Consider the following 18,694-nt stretch of genomic DNA (forward strand, 5'->3'; position numbering starts at 1 on the left):
GTCCGGTTTCTATGATAAAGTTGCAGAGTACAGCAGTGGAGTAAAATGAAGCTAGTTCTCCTTTCGTAATTATTTTTAGGGCTTCCAGTGTTTTAACTCTCACAGAAACAAAAGGTGACATCCCTTCAACTTTGAGACACTGCCTGTAAATCAGCCTGCTCACCCACTGTGGCCTGTAGTGAACTCCTTAATCGTCTACTTAAGAGTGAACTCCTTAAGTCAGGTTATACAAAATTGAATCACTAGGCCAGAGGAAACTGTGTTAAAGCTCTTGACACACCTAGTCAAACTGCTTCAAAAAGTTCACCAAGCATCCTTAAAACCTAGTACACACAAAAAGCTTTGAGTCCTGTTGAAAATTGGTCATTTAAAAATTGAGCCCTGACAAGTGAGTGGTTTGTAGGGGATTCCTTGATTAGAGAGAGAGGAACCTGCAGACATGGGGTTAAGTTGCAGCAGGTGGAGTTTTAATTAGACCTGCAGAAGTCTCTGATGTTGAGAGTTGTGATATCTAGACTGAGTTACTGAAAGAAGTGAGATCGTTTTTCTAGAGCTAGAAATAGCTGCCTGGTGGTTTTGAGTCATTTGTTCGTTTACTGGCCCACGTTCACTCTGAATGCCCACCCTGCACTAGCATGGTTCCAGGCTTAGACAGACTGGCTGTGCAGAAAAGTGACCTGGAGATTTGGTATCCAGTGTCTTCTGCGTAAATTGGTAAGGAAGGACATTACCTGATGGTAAACAAGGATCAGTAAAATAAACAGACAGATTTAAACGAACAACCAGGAACACTTTGCCCCTGCTCCCAGAAGAAATGTATGCTTTGGTAGTGAGAAGCTTGTTTGTTATAAAACACCTTTTTGGCATCATCCAACCAGGTGGCATTTTATCTTAAGATCTTTAACAAATCACCTTTTTGTCTTGTTTCTATGGTAGACAGTTTTAGGTGTAGTACTGTGGTTTCCGTGATGATGATGTGAAAATGAGTTAGGTAATATTGTGTAATGTCTTTAAAAACAATTAGTACCACTTTTTGGTCCCATTATTACATAAGATCTATACAGCCTATTTTGTTTATAAAGAACTTTTCACTTACATATATTCATTTTCTCAAGTGCCTAGAAAGTTACCTTATAATCAGATTTTCTTTTGCATGTTGGGGAACAGCAGCTTGAAGGGGGTAAGTGTTTTCTTTCCAGGCAGGTGTGATGGGGTTGGGGTATCAGTACGGGTTGAAGACAGGCAGACCATTTCGTTTGGCTGCTGCAGTTTCCCTTAGAAGAAACCAGGGCTTTGGGCAAAAGCAGTGGCATTGCAGATGCGGAAAACATTGTGCTGCTGGGAATGAGAACCTTGTTAAATTGGTGTACAGGAGAGAGGGAGGAATAAAGAAAGGTTGACCAATTCTGGGTTCTTTATTTATTTCTGCTTAGGCTGTGTAACAGCCATAAAAAATAACAATTCATAGGTTCTAGTACTTGTTATATTGTTTTATTGTTATGATCTAGGCAAACAGTGAACAATGTCTGCTGATGGGAGATTGGAATTAGAATTTGAATGGTGCTTTGACTTCCTTTGGGAGTGTTATGAACCGTTGTATTTCTTTTCAGAAATGAAGTTGCTGCTGCGTAGGGAAGATAGGACCAAACTCCATAGAGGCAAAGAATGATAAATGTTTTTCCTGAATGTTCAGGACTTTTAATCATAGCCTCTGATCTCTTTCTGTATTAACTTTGTGTCTAAATTATTGATTTGGAGTAGCTACGCTCACATTTTGTAATAGGTAATTTCTGTAGTGCTGGGACACGGACTGTGTTCCACCGCCATTCTTTTAAGAGTATATTAATTTCATAGAGGTCAGAAGGGTTTTTTGTTTTTCCCTTTTTTGCTACAGGAGGGTGTCTGTAGCGCTCTGAGCACAGTGACCAGAGGCCAGTGTCATGGGCTGGGTCCAATTTTTGGTGTATGTGGCCTTTGTGGGAAGCAAGTCAGCTGGTGATGTTTTGTGGTGACAGTGGCTTTCCAGAGTGAATGCTGCCACCTCCTTTCATTACTTGCATCATTAATAGGGACTTAACAGTAACTTGCTGTGGAATTATTTCAGAGACATTTAAGTGCAGTCAAGGTCAAGGTTGGTTTCATTTTGCTCCACCAAAAAACTTCCTTTTCGGCTCACTTTTTTGATTTTAGGTCTGAAATAGACTTCAAAAAAAGCAAAGGATTCTTTTAAAAAAATCTTAAAATAATAACTGGATCCTTCTAATTTATTGAAAATGCCCAGCATCAAGCATTACTTTTATGATAGGTAAGAACAAATGATTGATGTTTGTTTGTACGTTCAATTCCATCTGAAAATGTGCAGTTGAGAATTCTACTAACAGAAGCTAAATTGTTTGTTAACTTTGCATTTTGATTATATTCAGTAGTTCAGAATGCTGACCTTTAGGACAGATCAGACTAACTTGGTCTGATTCTCATTTGGTACATTTAACTCTTGAAAGTGCTTTTTAAAAATTTTTATTATATATTTTTTTCCATTACCATTTAGTCGCCTTATACCCTCTCCCCCCAGCAATCACCACACTAAAGTGCTTTTTCGCAGACGTCCTGTTTCAGAGCAAGTTGCTAAAATAACAGAGGAGGTAGAGAAGTTAACTCTGAATTTAACCAGTTTACCTTTCTCTGTTTAAAAAATGTTTAATCTGTTTTACATATTATGTATAGAGAATACTGAATGTTCACAAAAGTAGACAGAATGACTTCGTGAATCCCTATCACCTGTTGCCTAGCTTCAAACTCAAACCGTCGCCTCTTCTGTGCTAGTTTGATGCAAATCGCAGACATCGTGTCATCTGTGAGGTGTTTTCGTTTTTAGGCTGCGAGGGTACTACTGGGAGTCTGTTTGTGGGTTCCCTGAGGGTTGGACATTGGAAATGGGCAGGCACTGAGGGTAGTCTAGGACTTAGTGATAGGGCTGATGCCGACGTGAGTTGTTTTGAATTTCTGTAGCCCTTAGGTCTGATGAGTGATTTCTTTAAAGTATAGCACAGGCTTTGTGGGTTGTTTTAAAAATATCGATTAGCCCTCTAACATCTTTCAACAAGACATTGAGATAATTTTTAAAAAGGTATATACACATAATAAGATTCAGAAAGAGAGGAAGAAAGCAGTGCAAAGGGTGGATGAGGGTCATCTTATAATCTGAAGCCATTTACAGAAACTACAGGAGAGGCCTTATAGTTTCCTTGTACCGTGATTGGAGGTATACTGTGGGAATTTCTAGTGGTCAGAGTCAGAAGGAAACACGATCAGTTTTACCCTTCAGATTTCTTTCTGTCACTGAAGACAAATTTTCCTCCTGGGATCTTCTAAGAGGAGCCAGTGGAGCAGCTGGTGCAGGTGGTAGAATGACTTGGTTGCCGGGTGGATGGTGGTTTGGGTGCCCAGAGTACTCTTTTGACTTGTATTTGGGGTATGGAGAGGCAATAACCTGTAACAGCTATAATTTACTGAACTCTATTATGGATCAGGCACTGTGCCAGGTGATTTCGTTTTGTTTAATCTTCACTACATTCCTGCTCCATAGATACTACGTTTCCCATTCTTCAGGTGAGGAAACTGAAACTCAGAGAAATAAGTTGCTGAAGTTACACAGCGGTTTGTTTCAGTGTACTGAAATATTTGACATATAGACATGTGATTATTAATATATGTTTTGTGGGTGTATGTATTTGACCATGTAGTTACTTTTTGGGGGAAAAAGAAAGACTGGCTTGTCTTTAGATCATTGACTGGGAATGGGATCACTTTAGAGAGAACAGGGTTGTGGGCCATGGTTCACAATGAAGCTTTTTATCCACACTGCCTGTTCTGATTGTTGGGCTGTTATTTTCATTGCACATTGCCATTTCTGGCTTTCATTCTTTTTGTTTTAATACAGAGAGAAAAGGAGCAGCAGGAAGAGAAAACTGGTTTGTTCAGGAACACGGTGAAGAATGAAGCCGGTGAAAGAAGAGCTATGATAACTCCTGCTCTCCGAGAAGCCCTTACTAAACAAGGTGAGAAAACCCTTGAGAATTGTTATAATACTACACCCTTAAGCATTCTAATTTGATACCTAAAAGCAGAAGCATGAAGTAAAGATTGCCAAGGGGAAGGTAGGTAATGAAGCCCTTCTGTCGCCCAGCATTTGTGTTACTGTGTCAGTGTAGCCATCTCAGGAGTCACTGTCATGTGTCTGTGACGCATTTAGTGCTAGGGCTGCTGCCGTTGGCAGCAAAGTCCTCTTTGCTTGGTTTACTGGGACGTTAGCATCTGTGTGGCTCAGGTAGGCAGGCAGAAGATGCCATCACTGGCTTCTTTACTGGTCACTGTTTATTTTTTTTATTTTTTTAAGATTTTATTCATTTATTTTAGAGGGGAAGGGAAAGAGAGAGGGAGAGAAATATCAATGTATGGTTGCCTCTCATGTATCCCCTGCTGGGAACTGGCCTGCAACCCAGGCATGTGCCCTGACTGGGACTCGAACCGCTATCGTCTGCTTTGCAGGCCCGCGCTCAATCCACTGAGCTACACCAGCCAGGTCTGATCACTGTTTATTATGGGAAAATTATTAAATACAGAAAAAAATATTGATTTAACTCTGGGCTAATTCGAAATGTTTTATCTAGAAGTATGTCTGAATTTTTATGGTCCTTCCTTATTAAGGAGGCTGTTGTTGAATATACACAGAATACTGGTTTTCTGTAGAAGAGAGAGGAGAATTGGGAGATAATAGACTTACTTCCCTCCCTCCCTCTTTCTGTTTTTGTTGAGAACCTTTTATGTGACAGTTATAGCAATGCAGAGAAACATAATGCGGTATTTTCTTCAAGGAACCATTGTTAGCCTGTTAGAGACAGATAAGAATATACAGATTATATGTATGTAATATATATAAGTGTATAAATATTATAGTTATAAATATTATACATATAATATATATAGTCTGTGTTTTAATTCAGATATATAGACTATTTAAAGTACTTTTTTAAATCTGTTTTATGTCCTTTGTTGGATTATTAGATGTTGCACTGCTTTGCTGTTTAGTGGCTGCTGGAGGTTTATACCACATCTCTTTGTCATGCCATAGAATGTCTGAGTGGTGCTATACCACTCAGCACAGCGAGCGGCCTGCAACAGTATACTCCTTTTTTCTCCTCAACCTCTGTGCAATTGTTATCATACTTTTCCCTCTTTACATAAGTTATAATCGCTATACTACATTGTTGTTACTACTTGTTTTGGTTTAGGCAATTATTTATTAAATATTTAAATAATTAGAAACAGTTTATGTATTGACTACTGCAGCTTTTCATTCCTTTGTGTAGATCCGAGTTCTCGCTGATAACCTTTTTCTTCTTCCTGAAGGACTTATGTTAGCATTTCTTACGGTGTGCATTTGCTGGTGATGAATTGTGTCAGCTTTTGGGAATGTCAAAAAGGCTTTACTTTGCCTTCATTTTTGGAGGATATTTTGATGCACATAGAATTGTAGGTTGACGACTTTTACTGTCATGTTGTCCCGCTGTTTGTTCACGTTGCTTCTGATGAGAGCTCTGCAGTCATCTTTTGTTTGAACCTTTGAATGTAATTTTCTTCACTCCCTGGCTACTTGGAAGATTTTCTCCAAAATACTGATTTTGAACAATCTTCTTATAATGTGTCTCAATGTAGTTTTCTTCCTGTTTCTTGTACTTGGGATTCTTGAACTTCTTGGTTCTGTGGATTTACAGGCTTAGTCAGATTGGGACACAGTTTGTCCATTATTTCTTCAAATATTTTTCTGTCACCTTTTTTCTGTCCTCTTCCTTGGGAATTCCAATTACATGTATCACAGGCTACTTGAAATTGACCCAGAACTCACTGATGCTTGTTAGGTCTTAAAATTCTTTTTTTTCTGTCCTATTTTCCATTTTTTGATAGTTCCCATTGCCGTGTCTCCAAATATAGTTTAGTAATCATTTCTCCCCTAATTTGTAATCTTCCATTAATTCTATCTAGTAGTATATATTTTAACTTAGACATTGTAGTTTTCATTTCTAGAAGGTCATTTTGGGTTTTTTTTTATATCTTTCATGTTTCTACTTAATTTTTTCGAACCTAGGGAACACAGTCATAACTGTTTAAATGTTCTAATCTGCTGACACGTGGGTCATTTCTTGGTCAGTTTTGGTTGCTAGGTTGTTTTCCTCATTATTGGTCAAGTGTTCCTATCCGTGTGCATGCTGGTAATCTTTGATTGGATGGCAGATCTAAGTTTACCATGTCGGGTGCTAGATAGTTTTGAATTTTCGTATACATTCTTGAGCTTTGTTCTGGGAGCAAGATAAGTTACCTGGAAATAATTTTGAGCCTTTTGATCTTTTATGACTTGTTAGGTGAGACCAGACACAGCTTTGTACATAGCTACGGTAATTATTTCCCCCTACTGAGGCAAAATTCTCCCGTGTACTCCAGTGCCTTGTGAATCTTGAGGTTTCCTGTCTGGCTGGCAGGAACAGGCACAGCTCCCAGCTGACCGTGAGCACCAGTCATACCTCTAATCCTGTCAGTACGGTTTGTTCCCACTCATGGGTAGTTTTCTTTCACACGTGCACTAAGCAGTACACAGGCAAATACTTGTAAGATTCCTCCGCAGACCCTTGACTTCAGTCTCTGTGTAGCTTTTGTCTCTCAGCTACTCAATCCCGCGCACTCTAGCCATGTGGGCTCTTCATGCTCTCACTTCCTCGTCCTCAACTAAGGGAACACACTGGGCTGTCAGTTACCTCCCTGCCCCAGGGCCTGGAAACTTTTAAGGCAATAAGATTGGGTAATGGTAGGGTTTGCCTTGTGTGGTTCCCATCTCTCTGAGATCACCATTCTTTGTTGCCTGATGTGTCTTATCTTGAAAATTGTTGTTTTATATATTTTGTCTGTTTTTTGGTATTTCTGGTGGGAGAGGAAACTATCTGTTACTCCATCTTGTTTAGAAGCAGAATACTGCGCTATGATTTTCAGCAACTGCATAATGTTGGCTTATCTTGGTATGGTCAGCCACAGGTTTCTCCATTCTGTACTGTGCAGCTTTTTTCATACCTATCTAAATGCAAAATTTTGTAGAACCCTATGTATCTTGAGAGAGAATGCTATAAAGAACTAATATTATTATATAATATAATATAATTGTGTGGTTTCTGTAATAGTGATATGAATGACACATAATGCAGGAGTCCAAAAAAACTAAAATTTTGTCTGGGAATCTTTTAAATGTTTATTCTCTGTCTGAGATTAGGTATTCAGTTGGACTCAGTTTCATCTTCAATCAGATAAGCACTGCCTTGTTTATTTGTATTCAGGATGTTTACGTAAATGTGGAGGAGGATAAAAGACAGAGCTCTGTAATGTTGTCACTAGACACTTATAATCCAAAGTGACGTTGTCCCATTAATCATCACACTGTGAACATGGGTGTTTAAGCAGCCGCTGATCCACTTATGCCATCCTCCAGACAGTGTTTCTCCATTTGCTTTATTTGTCTGCAAGTCAAGAGTCTTTTTGTGCAAGAAACTCATGATAATTATGGCTTATTACTTGAAGCCTGATGGGAAGCTTTATTAAATGTTTCTGGAATCGGAATGTCCTACTTATTTTCTCTATTAGTTTGTTATAAAAGGGAATATGATTACTTTGGAATGGTTTTGCCATGCTTTTCAAGTCTTATATGGCTCAAAATTTTAAATGGTGTGTTGTAGAGTGGTGCTGAGAATTCATGTTAAGTTGTAGGTCCTAGAATTTAATTTTTCCACTTTTGGGGGGCAGTATTTCTTTATTTTAACCTCCTATTGCCCCTCTGATTCTTCATTTGAAATATATTGGCCCAGCATACAGTTTATTTTTATGAGTATTCCTTGCATCTTTGAGAAGCATTTCCGTAGCTGTTGAGTGCAGTGCCGTGTGCCCTTGGGACTTAGTTTACTGTGTAGATCTTAGAGCTCTGCTGACTGGTCTGTGAGGTCTGTTAGGTACTGAGGGTTGTTCAAATCTCCCCCTATGATTTCAGATTAACCTATTGTCTCTGTGTATTTTAAGCGTGTATGATTAGGTGCATACACATTTTAAATTGTTTTGTCATCCTAGTGAATTAAACTTTTAATGTTTTCTGCCACTGGATTGTTATCTATCATTATTTAAGCAAAGAAAAATGATTTTGCTTGTTTTATAATCACTGGTGTGAGGCTTTGAATCAATTCAATTTTGTGTTACCTGTTTTTCCATTTAGGTTATCAGTTGATCGGGAGCCATTCTGGGGTGAAGCTTTGCAGGTGGACAAAGGTATTTGTTTTTGCGTTTTTTGTGTGGCTGTTATGTGCAGTCACTTAATGTTACCATTTTAAAGGTATAATTTACATTTAATAAAATGTAATGATTTTAAATGAATTTGTTAAATGAGTTCAGCAAGTTTTTGTGGATGTGACAAACTTGTATCTGCCACTCCAGTTAAGATATAGACCACTTTCCTCACTCCATGAGTGTACTTGTTTTGCCAGTTGGAAATTGTGTTCTTTCAGAGTCACAGGGAAAGCATTCCAGGGACCCATGTATGGGAGGTTGAGGAGTAGTGAGATTTACTTTAGTTGAAAATAGAAGGATACATTCAGGTTCCCAGTATCTCATCTCCGTCTGTCTTGCGGTTGAGAAAGTCCAAACTTTTCTTCATTGGGCTCAGAAATATGGCCAATGTCCACAGGTTCTGTGCCATGCCAAAGTTTAGTCCATTTCAAAGCTTAGTCCAGTTTCCAGCTGCTCTTTTGCTGTATCTAGTACCTAGGCTTGGCTTGGAGCCTGTTTGATGCCTGTGTGACTGCTAGGGCCACATGGCTGCTCTGGAGAGAAAACACATGAATGGGGTGAGTGCATGCTCCAATGCTATTGGGGGGCAGAGAGAGTGCTTCTTTGTTTGGCTGACTGTATTATCTCGGGTTTGTGAAGAACCAGGCTTTTCTTTAAACCAACCAATCAACTTCCGAAGCTTTTGTGGGCTTGCCTCTCTCTGACCAATCCATTTGCTAGGTCTTCGGGGTTCTGTGTCCCTTATCCAGTCTGATCCTCTTCCCAGGCTGGACTGATGGGCCTTAATGGTCTTCACCTTGTTCCTCCTGCTGTGTGCTGTAGTAGCAGGACCACCCCCGGGCCATCTTGACTTTTAGTGGGCGTGTGCCCTGTGGAGGAATTTCTGCTGATGTTTTTATCCCTCCCTCCATAATGACCCGTTAAGGATCCTTTCTGCCCGCTTGGGGGACTTAGAGGACCCTGGGATGTGTGTGAAGCTGTCCTTTTCTAGTCTCTTTCCCCCTTCCTTTATTAATATCTAGCTCCCTACACATTTGAACCAATTTGTAGTCGGTTCTCCCACCCCTTGCCAGGAAACCATTGTTCCAGTTCACTGTGATTTTGCCATTCTAGAATTTCATATGAATGCAGTTATATAGTGTCTAGATTTTTGCAAATGGCTTCTTAAATTCAATGTTTCTTAGATTTATTCATGTTGACATATGTATCAGTAGTTCATTTCTTTTTATTGCTGAGTAGTATTCAGTAGTATGAACATACCACAGGTTTTAATATGTTGATAGACATTTGGGGGAGTTTTTATTGTTTCATTATTAATGAATAAGATTGGTATGAACATTCTTGTACAGTGGGGTTTTTTTGTGAGCATATGTTTTAATTTCCTTGGATACATATTTGGGATTGGAATTAGAATAGATAAATATTTAACTTTAGAAGAAACTCCCAATCTATTTTCAGTGTGGCTTTACTATTTTATACTTCCATCAATGTTGTAGTTGCTACATATTATCACCATCAGGTGGTATTGGCAGTTCTTTTTAATTTTAGCCATTCCAGTGAGTGGCAGTGGTAGCATTGTGGTTTCAGTTACATTTTGCCGATGACTGTTGATGAGGAGCACATGGGCATATTGATCATTCATATTTGTTGTTAGGGTGGCTGTTGACATGGGCTATGAGAGAATTCACAAAGAGAGGAAAATGCAGAGGGGAAGTTTTAGTCACTTTCCAAGAGAGGAAAGGGGCGAGGCATGGAGAATTATTCTGGCCCTGAGGCATTGGGGTTTTGAGTTTTTATTGGGTATAAAGGGTTGAGGGGGGTGTTTCTGTTGTGGGTTACCGGGCTGTTAGAGGCATTGCAATACAGGAAATTTTGTTTGGTTTTGCGTAAGCTACAGTTTGCTCCAATGTTATTTGCCCGTGGCTGTGGGGAGTGGTTAGTCACATTTTGTTCTTGCTTGTCCATAATTTTCTGATCCTGGGGATATAAGCTCAGAAGAGTTAAATGTCAGTCATGTTTAACAAGGTATAGGCAAATGACACCATGATAGCAAATAGCTCCAGACTTGTCCTTTCATTTGTGAAGTGTCTGTTCATATCTTTTGCTCAGATTGGGTTGTTAGATTTTATATTATTGATTTGTAGGCGTTCTTTATATATTGTGGATATGAACCTTTTGCCTGATATACATCATGACTATTTTCTCCTAATCTATGGCTTCTTTTTTTATTTTCCTAATGGTATCTTTTGGAGTTTTAAATTTGAATGAAGTCCAATTAACACTTTCTTTTATGTTTAGTGCTTTTTGTATATTGTTGATATAAGAAATTCAAAATGTTTGGAGAATTTTTATAAAAACTTATTTGAATCAAACAGAGGATATGCTTGGAAGCAAGATCTCAACACACTGAGAAAAATGCTTCTCAGAGTGGCACCTTGCAACTTCCTTGATGTATTTGGGATCAAAGAGGGAATTTAAAGAAATTTAAAGATATGAAAGTCAGAGAAACAAGGCAGGGTATTGGATTATAGGATAGTTAAGAAGATTGTGTGCTCTCTGGAGAGTGGTTCTGAAAAGAGGCATTTCACAGGTGTGTTCACCCAGGTGTGCAGAAATAATGGATAGGATTGACTTAAGGCAAAGATTTTACTAAAGCAGTCATATGCCTGGGGTGTGAATACCCACCATGTCCTGCCCATTTAGGAATTCATGATGAGATCCCCCTGTGGGATTACTTTCTTTCTTTTATTTTAAAATATATTTTATTGATTATGCCATTACAGTTGTTCTAATTCCCCCCCTTCATTCCCCTCCACCCTGCACACCCCTCCCCTACCATCTCCCCTTTAGTTTATGTCCATGTGTCACAAGTTCTTTAGCTTCTACATTTCTCATACTATTCTTGCCCTCCCCCTATTTTCTCCCCAGAGAATAAGTCTATGCTACTTATTCTCTGTACCTTCTCCCCCCCCCTCCTCCTCCCACTCCCCTGTTGCTAACCTTCCATGTGATCTCCATTTCTGTGGCTCCGCTCCTGTTTTAGGTGTCTGCTTAATTTGCTTTTGTTTTAGGTGTGGTTGTTAAAACTGTGAGTTTGCTGTTCATGCATTGCTCATATTTTTTATCTTTTTCTTAGATAAATCCCTTTAACATTTCATATAGTAAGGGCTTGGTGATGATGAACTCCTTGAACTTGATGTTATCTGAGAAGTGCTTTATCTGCCCTTCCATTCTAAATGAAAGCTTTGCTGGATAGAGCAATCTTGGATGTAGATCCTTGCCTTTCATGACTTGGAATACTTCTTTCCAGCCCCTTCTTGCCTGTAAGGTCTCTTTTGAGAAATCAGCCGATAGTCTGATGGGAACTCCTTTGTGGTGACTGTCCCTTATCTCTTGCTGCCTCTCAGATTATCTCCTTCATTATTTGGTTTTTTAAAATTGTTATTCTGTTACAGTTGTCCCAATTTTTCACTTTTTGCCCTCCTCTTCCCAGGCCCTCTGTCACTCCCATAGTCAACCCCCACGCTGTTGTCCACATCCATGGGTCATTTATGCATGTTTTTTTAAAAGATTTATTTATTTTTCTTTACAGGGGAAGGGAAGGAAAGAAGGAGAGAAATATCAATGTATGGTTGCCTCTCATACATCCCCTGCTGGGAACTGGCCTGCAACCCAGGCATGTGCCCTGACTGGGAATCAAACCTCGATCCTTTGGTTCACAGGCCTACCCTCAGTCCACTGAGCTACATCAGCCAGGGCTATGCATGTATTTTGACTAGTCACTTCCCCTTGTTTCCACTTTTATCTCCTCCCCCATCCTATCTGGCTGTTGTCAGTCTGTTCCACGTTTACACGAATCTGCATCTATTTTGTTCATTATTTTATTCATTAGATTCTTCTTATTTTATTCATTAGATTCCTCTGATATAGTACGTCTTTTACCAGCTTGCTTGTTTCAGTTAGCATAATATTCTCCAGTTCCATCCATGCTGTCACAAAAGGTATGAGTTCCTCTTTCTGCTGCATGGTATTCAGTTGTGTAACTATACCACAGTTTTTTGATACACTCATCTCCTGATGGGCACTTAACTTAGGCTGTTTTGAGCTTTTAGATTGTTTCCAGTACTTGGCTATTATCAGTAGTGTTGTTATGAATGTAGGGGTGCCTAAGTGCTCTTGAATTGGTGTTTTGGGATTCTTAGGGTATAGTCTCAGCAGTGGAATTGCTGGGTCAGGAGGCAGTTTGATTTGTAATTTTTTGAGCCCTATTGCATACTGTTTTCCACAGTGGCTGCACCAGTCTGCATTCCCACCAACAGTGCACTAGGATTCCCTTTACTCCACATCCTCACCAGCACTTGTTTGTTGATTTGTTAATGAAGGCCATTCTGACAGGTGTGAGGTGGTATCTCATTGTGGTTTTAATTTGCATCTCTCTGAAGGCTAGTGATGTTGAGAATCTTTTTGTATGTCTATGGGCCATCTGTATGTCTTCCTGGAAGGAGTGTCTATTCAGGTCCTTCACCCATTTTTAAATTGGATTGTTTGTCTTCTTGGTGTTGAGTCCTGTGACTTCTTTATATATTTTGGAGATCAAACCCATATCCAAAATATCATTGGCAAATACGTTCTCTCATTACAGTAAGTTCCCTTTTCATTTTGCTGATGGTTTCTTTAGCAGTGCAGAAGCTTCTTAATTTGATGTAGTCCCATTTGTTTATTTTTTTGTTTATTTCCTTTGCTTAGGAGATATATCAGCAAAGATATTACTACTTGAGATATCTGAAGTTTTACTGCTTATGTTTTCTGCTAGGATTTTTATAGTATCAGGACTTATATTTAAATCTTTTATCCATTTTGAGTTTATTCTGGTGTATGGTGTAAGTTGCTAGTTTCATTTTCTTACATGTACCAGTTTAGTTCTCCCAACACCATTTATTTATTTATTTTAGAGAGAGCAGAAGGGAGGGAGAAAGAGAGGGAGAGAAACATTAATGTGTGGTTGCCTCTTGCATATCCCCTACCAGCGACCTGGCCCGCAACCCAGGCATGTGCCCTGACTGGGAATCAAACAGGCAACCTTTTGGTTCACAGGCTGGCTCTCAATCCACTGAGCCACACCAGCCAGCAACCAACACCATTTATTGAAGAAACTATTTTTACCCCATTGTATGCTTATACCCCCTTTGTCAAATACTAATTGACTATAGAGACATCATTTATTTTGGGGTTCTTTCTTCTGTTCCATTGATCTGTATGTCTCTTCTTATGCCAGTGCCAGACTCTTTTGATTACAGTAGTCTTCTAGTACAGTTTGAAACCGGGTACTGTGCTCCCTCTAACTTTATTCTTGTTTCTCAAGATTGCTGAGACTATTTGGGGTCTTTTTTGGTTCCATATAAATTTTTGAAGTATTTGTTCTAGTTCAGTGAAATATACTATTGATATTTTAATAGGAATTGCATTGAATCCATAGATTGCTTTAGGTACTGTGACCATTTTAGTGATGCTAATTCTTATAATCCATGAATATTGTATATACTTCCATTTATTTTTATCTTTCTCATTGTCTTTTTTCACTGTTTTATGATTTTTCGAGTATAGGACTTTTACCCCCTTAGTTAAATTTATTCCTAGATACTTTATTTTTCTTGTTGCTATATAAAGGGATTTTTTCTTACTTTAGCTGATAGTTCATTGTTGGTGTACAAAAATGCCATTGATTTCTGATTATTGACTTTGTACCCTGCTATTTTGCTGAATTTACTTATTAGGTTGAGTAATTTTTTTGGTGGGATCTGTAGGGTTTTCAATGTATACTATCATGTCGTCTGCAAGTGATGACAATTTTATTTCCTCCTTTCCAATTTGATTCTTTTGTTTTTTTCTTGTCTGATGCTGTGGCTAGAACTTGCAGTACTATGTTGAATGAGTGATGAAAGCAGATACCCTTGTCTTCTTCTGATCTTAAGGGGAAAGCTTTTAGTTTTTGCCCATTGAGTATGATGTTAGGTTCCTTGTGTATGGCTTTTATTTTGTTGAGGTACGCTTCTTCTGTTTTTGTGTTGTTGAGTGTATTTATCGTAAATGGGTACTAGATTTTATCAAATACTTTTTCAGCATCTATTGATATGATCATGTAGTGTTTTTTTGTTCATTTTGTTTATGTGGTGTATTATGTTTATTAATTTACCTATATTGAACCATCTTTGCATCCCTGAGATAAATCTCACTTGGTCATAGCATATGAGCTTTTTAATGTATTGCTGGATCCAGATTGCCAATATTTTGTTGAGGATTTTGGCATCTATGTTTATCAGAGATAATTGGCCTGTTATTTTCTTTTTTTGCTGTGTCTTTACGTGGTTTTGGAGTTAGGATAATACTGGCCACGTAAAAAGAGTTTGAGAGTCTCCCCTTATAACAAAATTTTTGGAATAGTTTGAGAAAGATAAATGTTAGTTCATCTTTGAATGTTTTGCAAAATTCATCTGTGAAGCCATCCATTCCTGGGCGTATTTTGTTTCAGGAGTTTTTGGATTACAGCTTTGATTTTGCTAGTTGTTACCAGTCTATTTCTGTTTCTTATTGATTTAGTTTTTGAAGATTGTATGTTCTTAGAAATTTATCCATTTTGCCTAGGTTGTTCAATTTCTTTACATACAGTTATTTATAGTAATTTTTTACAACCCTTAGTTTTCTGTGGTTTTAGTTTTTACTTCTTCTCTTCTGTTTGTGCTTTTATTATTTGGGTGCTCTCTTTTTATTGATGAGGCTGGTTAAAGGTTTGTTAATTTTGCTTATCTTTTCAAAGAAGCACCTCCTGTATTCATTGATCCTTTGAATTATTGTTTTAGACTCTATGTCATTTAATTCTGCTCTGATCTGGATTATTTCCTTCCTTCTTCTCACTCTGGCCTTTTGTTGTTGTTGTTTTGTTTTGTTCCTGTAGTTCTTTTAGATGTAGGGTTGGTTAGGTTACCTGAGATTTTTCTATCTTTTTTTAGGTAGACCTGTGTTGCAATCTCCTTCCCTCTCAGGACTGCCTTTGCTGTGTCCCGGAGATTTTGGGCTGTTGTGTGTTCATTTGCGTTTGTTTCCAGATACTTCTTGATTTCTCCCTTGATCTCATTGTTAACTCATCCATATTTAATAACCTATTATTCAGTCTCTGTGTATTTGAGTGTTTTTGAGTTTTACCCATAAGGCTTTTAATTTTTAGCCATTGTGATCTGAGAAGATGCTTGATATGATTTCAATTTTCTTGAATTTGTTGAGGCTTGTTTTGTGTTCTGCCATGTGGTCTATCTTTGGAAATGATACATGTGTGTTTATAAAGAATGTATATTTGCTTCTTTGGTGTGAAATGCTCTTTAACTATCAATTAAGTCCATTTGCTCTAGGGTGTCATTCAATGCCACAATATATATCCTTTGTTGATCTTTTTGTTTGGACAATCTTTCTGTTGTTGACAGTGAGGTATTAAAATCCCCTATGATGTCTGTATTACTGTCATTTTCTTCTTAAAGTCCTCCAAGATTTTCCATATATATATATAATATATATACATACATATACATATTATTTATATGTATACATATAAATATATACACATATAATTTTTTATTTTATTTTATTTATTTATCTTTAGAGAGGAAGGGAAGGAGAGAAGGAGAGAAACATCAATGTATGGTTGCCTCTCGAGAGTTCCCTGTTGGGAACTGGCCTGCAACCCAGGCATGTGCCCTGACTGGGAATTGAACCACGATCATGTGGTTCGCAGGCCTGTGCTCAATCCACTGAGCTACACCAGCCAGGGCATATATACACATATAATTATTTAATTTATTTTTAATATATTTTATTGATTATGCTATTACAATTGTCCCATTTCCTTCCCTTTATTCCCCTCTGCCCTGCAGACCCCCTCCCACCCACATTCCCCCCTCTTTTTTTAGTTCATGTCCATAAGTCACACATATCAGTTCTTTGGCTTCTGCATTTCCTATACTATCTTAACCTGCCCCTGTCTATTTTCTACCTACCATTTATGCTACTTACTCTCTGTACCTTTTCCCCCTCTCTCCCCCTCCCACTCCCCTGTTGATAACCCTCCATGTGATCTCCATTTCTGTGGTTCTGTTGCTGTTCTAGTTGTTTGCTTAATTTGTTTTTGTTTTTGTTTTAGGTGTGGTTGTTAATAACTGTGAGTTTGCTGTCATTTTACTGTTCATATTTTTTCTTAAATAAGTCTATTTAATATTTAATATAATAAGGGCTTGATGATGATGAACTCTTTTAACTTTACCTTATCTGGGAAGCACTTTATCTGCCCTTCCATTCTAAATGAAAACTTTGCTGGATAGAGTAATGTTGGATGTAGGTCCTTGCCTTTCATGACTTGCAATACATCTTTTCAGCCCCTTCTTGCCTGTAAGGTCTCTTTTGAGAAATCAGCTGATGTCTTATGGGAACTCCTTTGTAGGTGACTGTCTTCTTTTCTCTTGCTGGTTTTAAGATTCTCTCCTTCTTTTTAATCTTGGGTAATATAATTATGGTGTTCCTTGGTATGCTCCTCCTTGGGTCCAACTTCTTTGGGACTCTCTGAGCTTCCTGGAGTTCCTGGAAGTCTATTTCCTTTGCCAGATTGGCGAAGTTCTCTTTCATTATGTTTTCAAATAAGTTTTCAATTTCTTGCTCTTCCTCTTCTCCTTCTGGCATCCCTATAATTTGGATGATGGAATGTTTAAAGATGTCCTGGGGGGTTCCTAAGCCTCTCCTCATTTTTTTTGAATTCTTATTTCTTCATTCTTTTCTAGTTGAATGTTTCTTTCTTCTTTCTGGTCCACGGTATTGATTTGAGTCCCAGCTTCCTTCCCATCACTGTTGGTTCCGTGTACATTTTCCTTTATTTCACTTAACATTGCCTTCATTTTTTCATCTAATTTGCGACCAAATTCAACCAGTTCTGTGAGCATCCTGGTTACCAGTGTTTTGAACTGTGCATCTGATAGGTTGGCTACCTCTTTGTTGCTTAGTTGTATTTTTTCTGGAGCTTTGATATGTTCTTTTGGGTCATTTTTTTTCTGTCTTGGCATGCCTACTACATATAAGGGATGGAACGTTAGGTGTTCACCAGGGTGGGGCAACCCACATTGCTGTGTTGTGATGCTGTTTGTGGGGCAGGGATCTGAGAGGGAACAATGGTGCTTGCTCCACTCTCTGCCGGATTTCAGTCACTTTTTCCGCTACCCACAAGCAAAGTGGGCCCTTCTGGTGCTGATTTCTGGGTAGGTTGGCTTGTATATGTTCTAGGACCCTGTGGATCTCTCCAATGAACTCTCCTGTGAGGCTGGGTGTTTCTCCCGCTGCCGCCTCAACCCCCACACGTGTTTCCAATTGGTGGTGTGAGACTTTATTTTCCCTGTGTTGGTACCCCTGGTTGCAGGTCTGTCTTGCTCCCCAGGTTTCCTCCTGGTTTATCTGCACGTGAATGTGAGACCTCCAGCTCCACCAGCCGCCGCCTTGCTGGTCCTCTAGCTCCTGTCTTGCTGGCTAGCTGTTGCTTTGCCTGCCCCAGTCCCCCAGCTGCTGCTTTGCCCCAAGTCCTCTCCACCCGGCTGCCCAGCTGGACCCCTCCTACAGGTCTGGATGAATGGATATTTCTTCTTTAATTCTTTGGTTGTTGGACTTCCATACAGTTCGATTTTCTGTCAGTTCTGGTTGTTTTTTGATTTTGAGTTGTTATCCTTTTGGTTGTGCGAGGAGGCACAGTGTGTCTACCTATGCCTCCATCTTGGCTGGAAGTCGATTTTCCTTATTATATTTAGGTGATCCTATGTTGAGTACATACCCTATGTTGGGTACATCCTATGTTGGGTACATTGTTTACAAGCGTTATGTCCTCTTGTTGGACAAGTGCTTTAAATATTCTGTAATATTTCTAGACTTTATTTTGAAGTCTGTTTTATCTGATATAAGTATTGCTACTCCAGCTTTTTTTTTCCATGTCCATTTGCTTGGAATATTTTTTTTTTATCCCTTCACTTTCAGCCTTTGTAGATCTTTTGTTCTGAGGTGGGTCTCTTGTAGACAGCATATATGCAGGTCATGTTTTCTTATCCATTCAGCTACCCTATGTCTTTAATTGGAGCATTTAATCCACTTATATTTAAGGTTACTTAAATGTAACCTTATGTGTTACATTTAAGTAACACATTTAAGTAACCTTACGATTAAGATTACTTAAATGTCACCTTTCATGTAAGGTCACTGACATGAAAGATGTTTATTCATTGTCATTTTTTCTCTCTTGTGCCTG

At 38.6% G+C, this 18,694-nt stretch overlaps 1 protein-coding gene across 2 annotated transcripts in view; it reads left to right on the forward strand.

Annotated features, from left to right (window-relative positions):
• LOC118984017 (S-adenosyl-L-methionine-dependent tRNA 4-demethylwyosine synthase TYW1) overlaps positions 1 to 18,694 on the forward strand; it is a 176,327-nt gene that overhangs the window by 33,696 nt on the left and 123,937 nt on the right. For both annotated transcript variants that reach the window (XM_037041728.1, XM_037041729.1), the window contains exons 8-9: positions 3,941 to 4,058; positions 8,303 to 8,355. In XM_037041728.1, the coding sequence (XP_036897623.1) occupies positions 3,941 to 4,058; positions 8,303 to 8,355 (171 nt within the window). The remainder of the gene's footprint in view (positions 1 to 3,940; positions 4,059 to 8,302; positions 8,356 to 18,694) is intronic.

The sequence above is a fragment of the Sturnira hondurensis genome, unplaced genomic scaffold, assembly GCF_014824575.4.
Source record: "Sturnira hondurensis isolate 20B ecotype Veracruz unplaced genomic scaffold, ASM1482457v3 Scaffold0003166, whole genome shotgun sequence".
NCBI classification, from domain to species: domain Eukaryota; kingdom Metazoa; phylum Chordata; class Mammalia; order Chiroptera; family Phyllostomidae; genus Sturnira; species Sturnira hondurensis.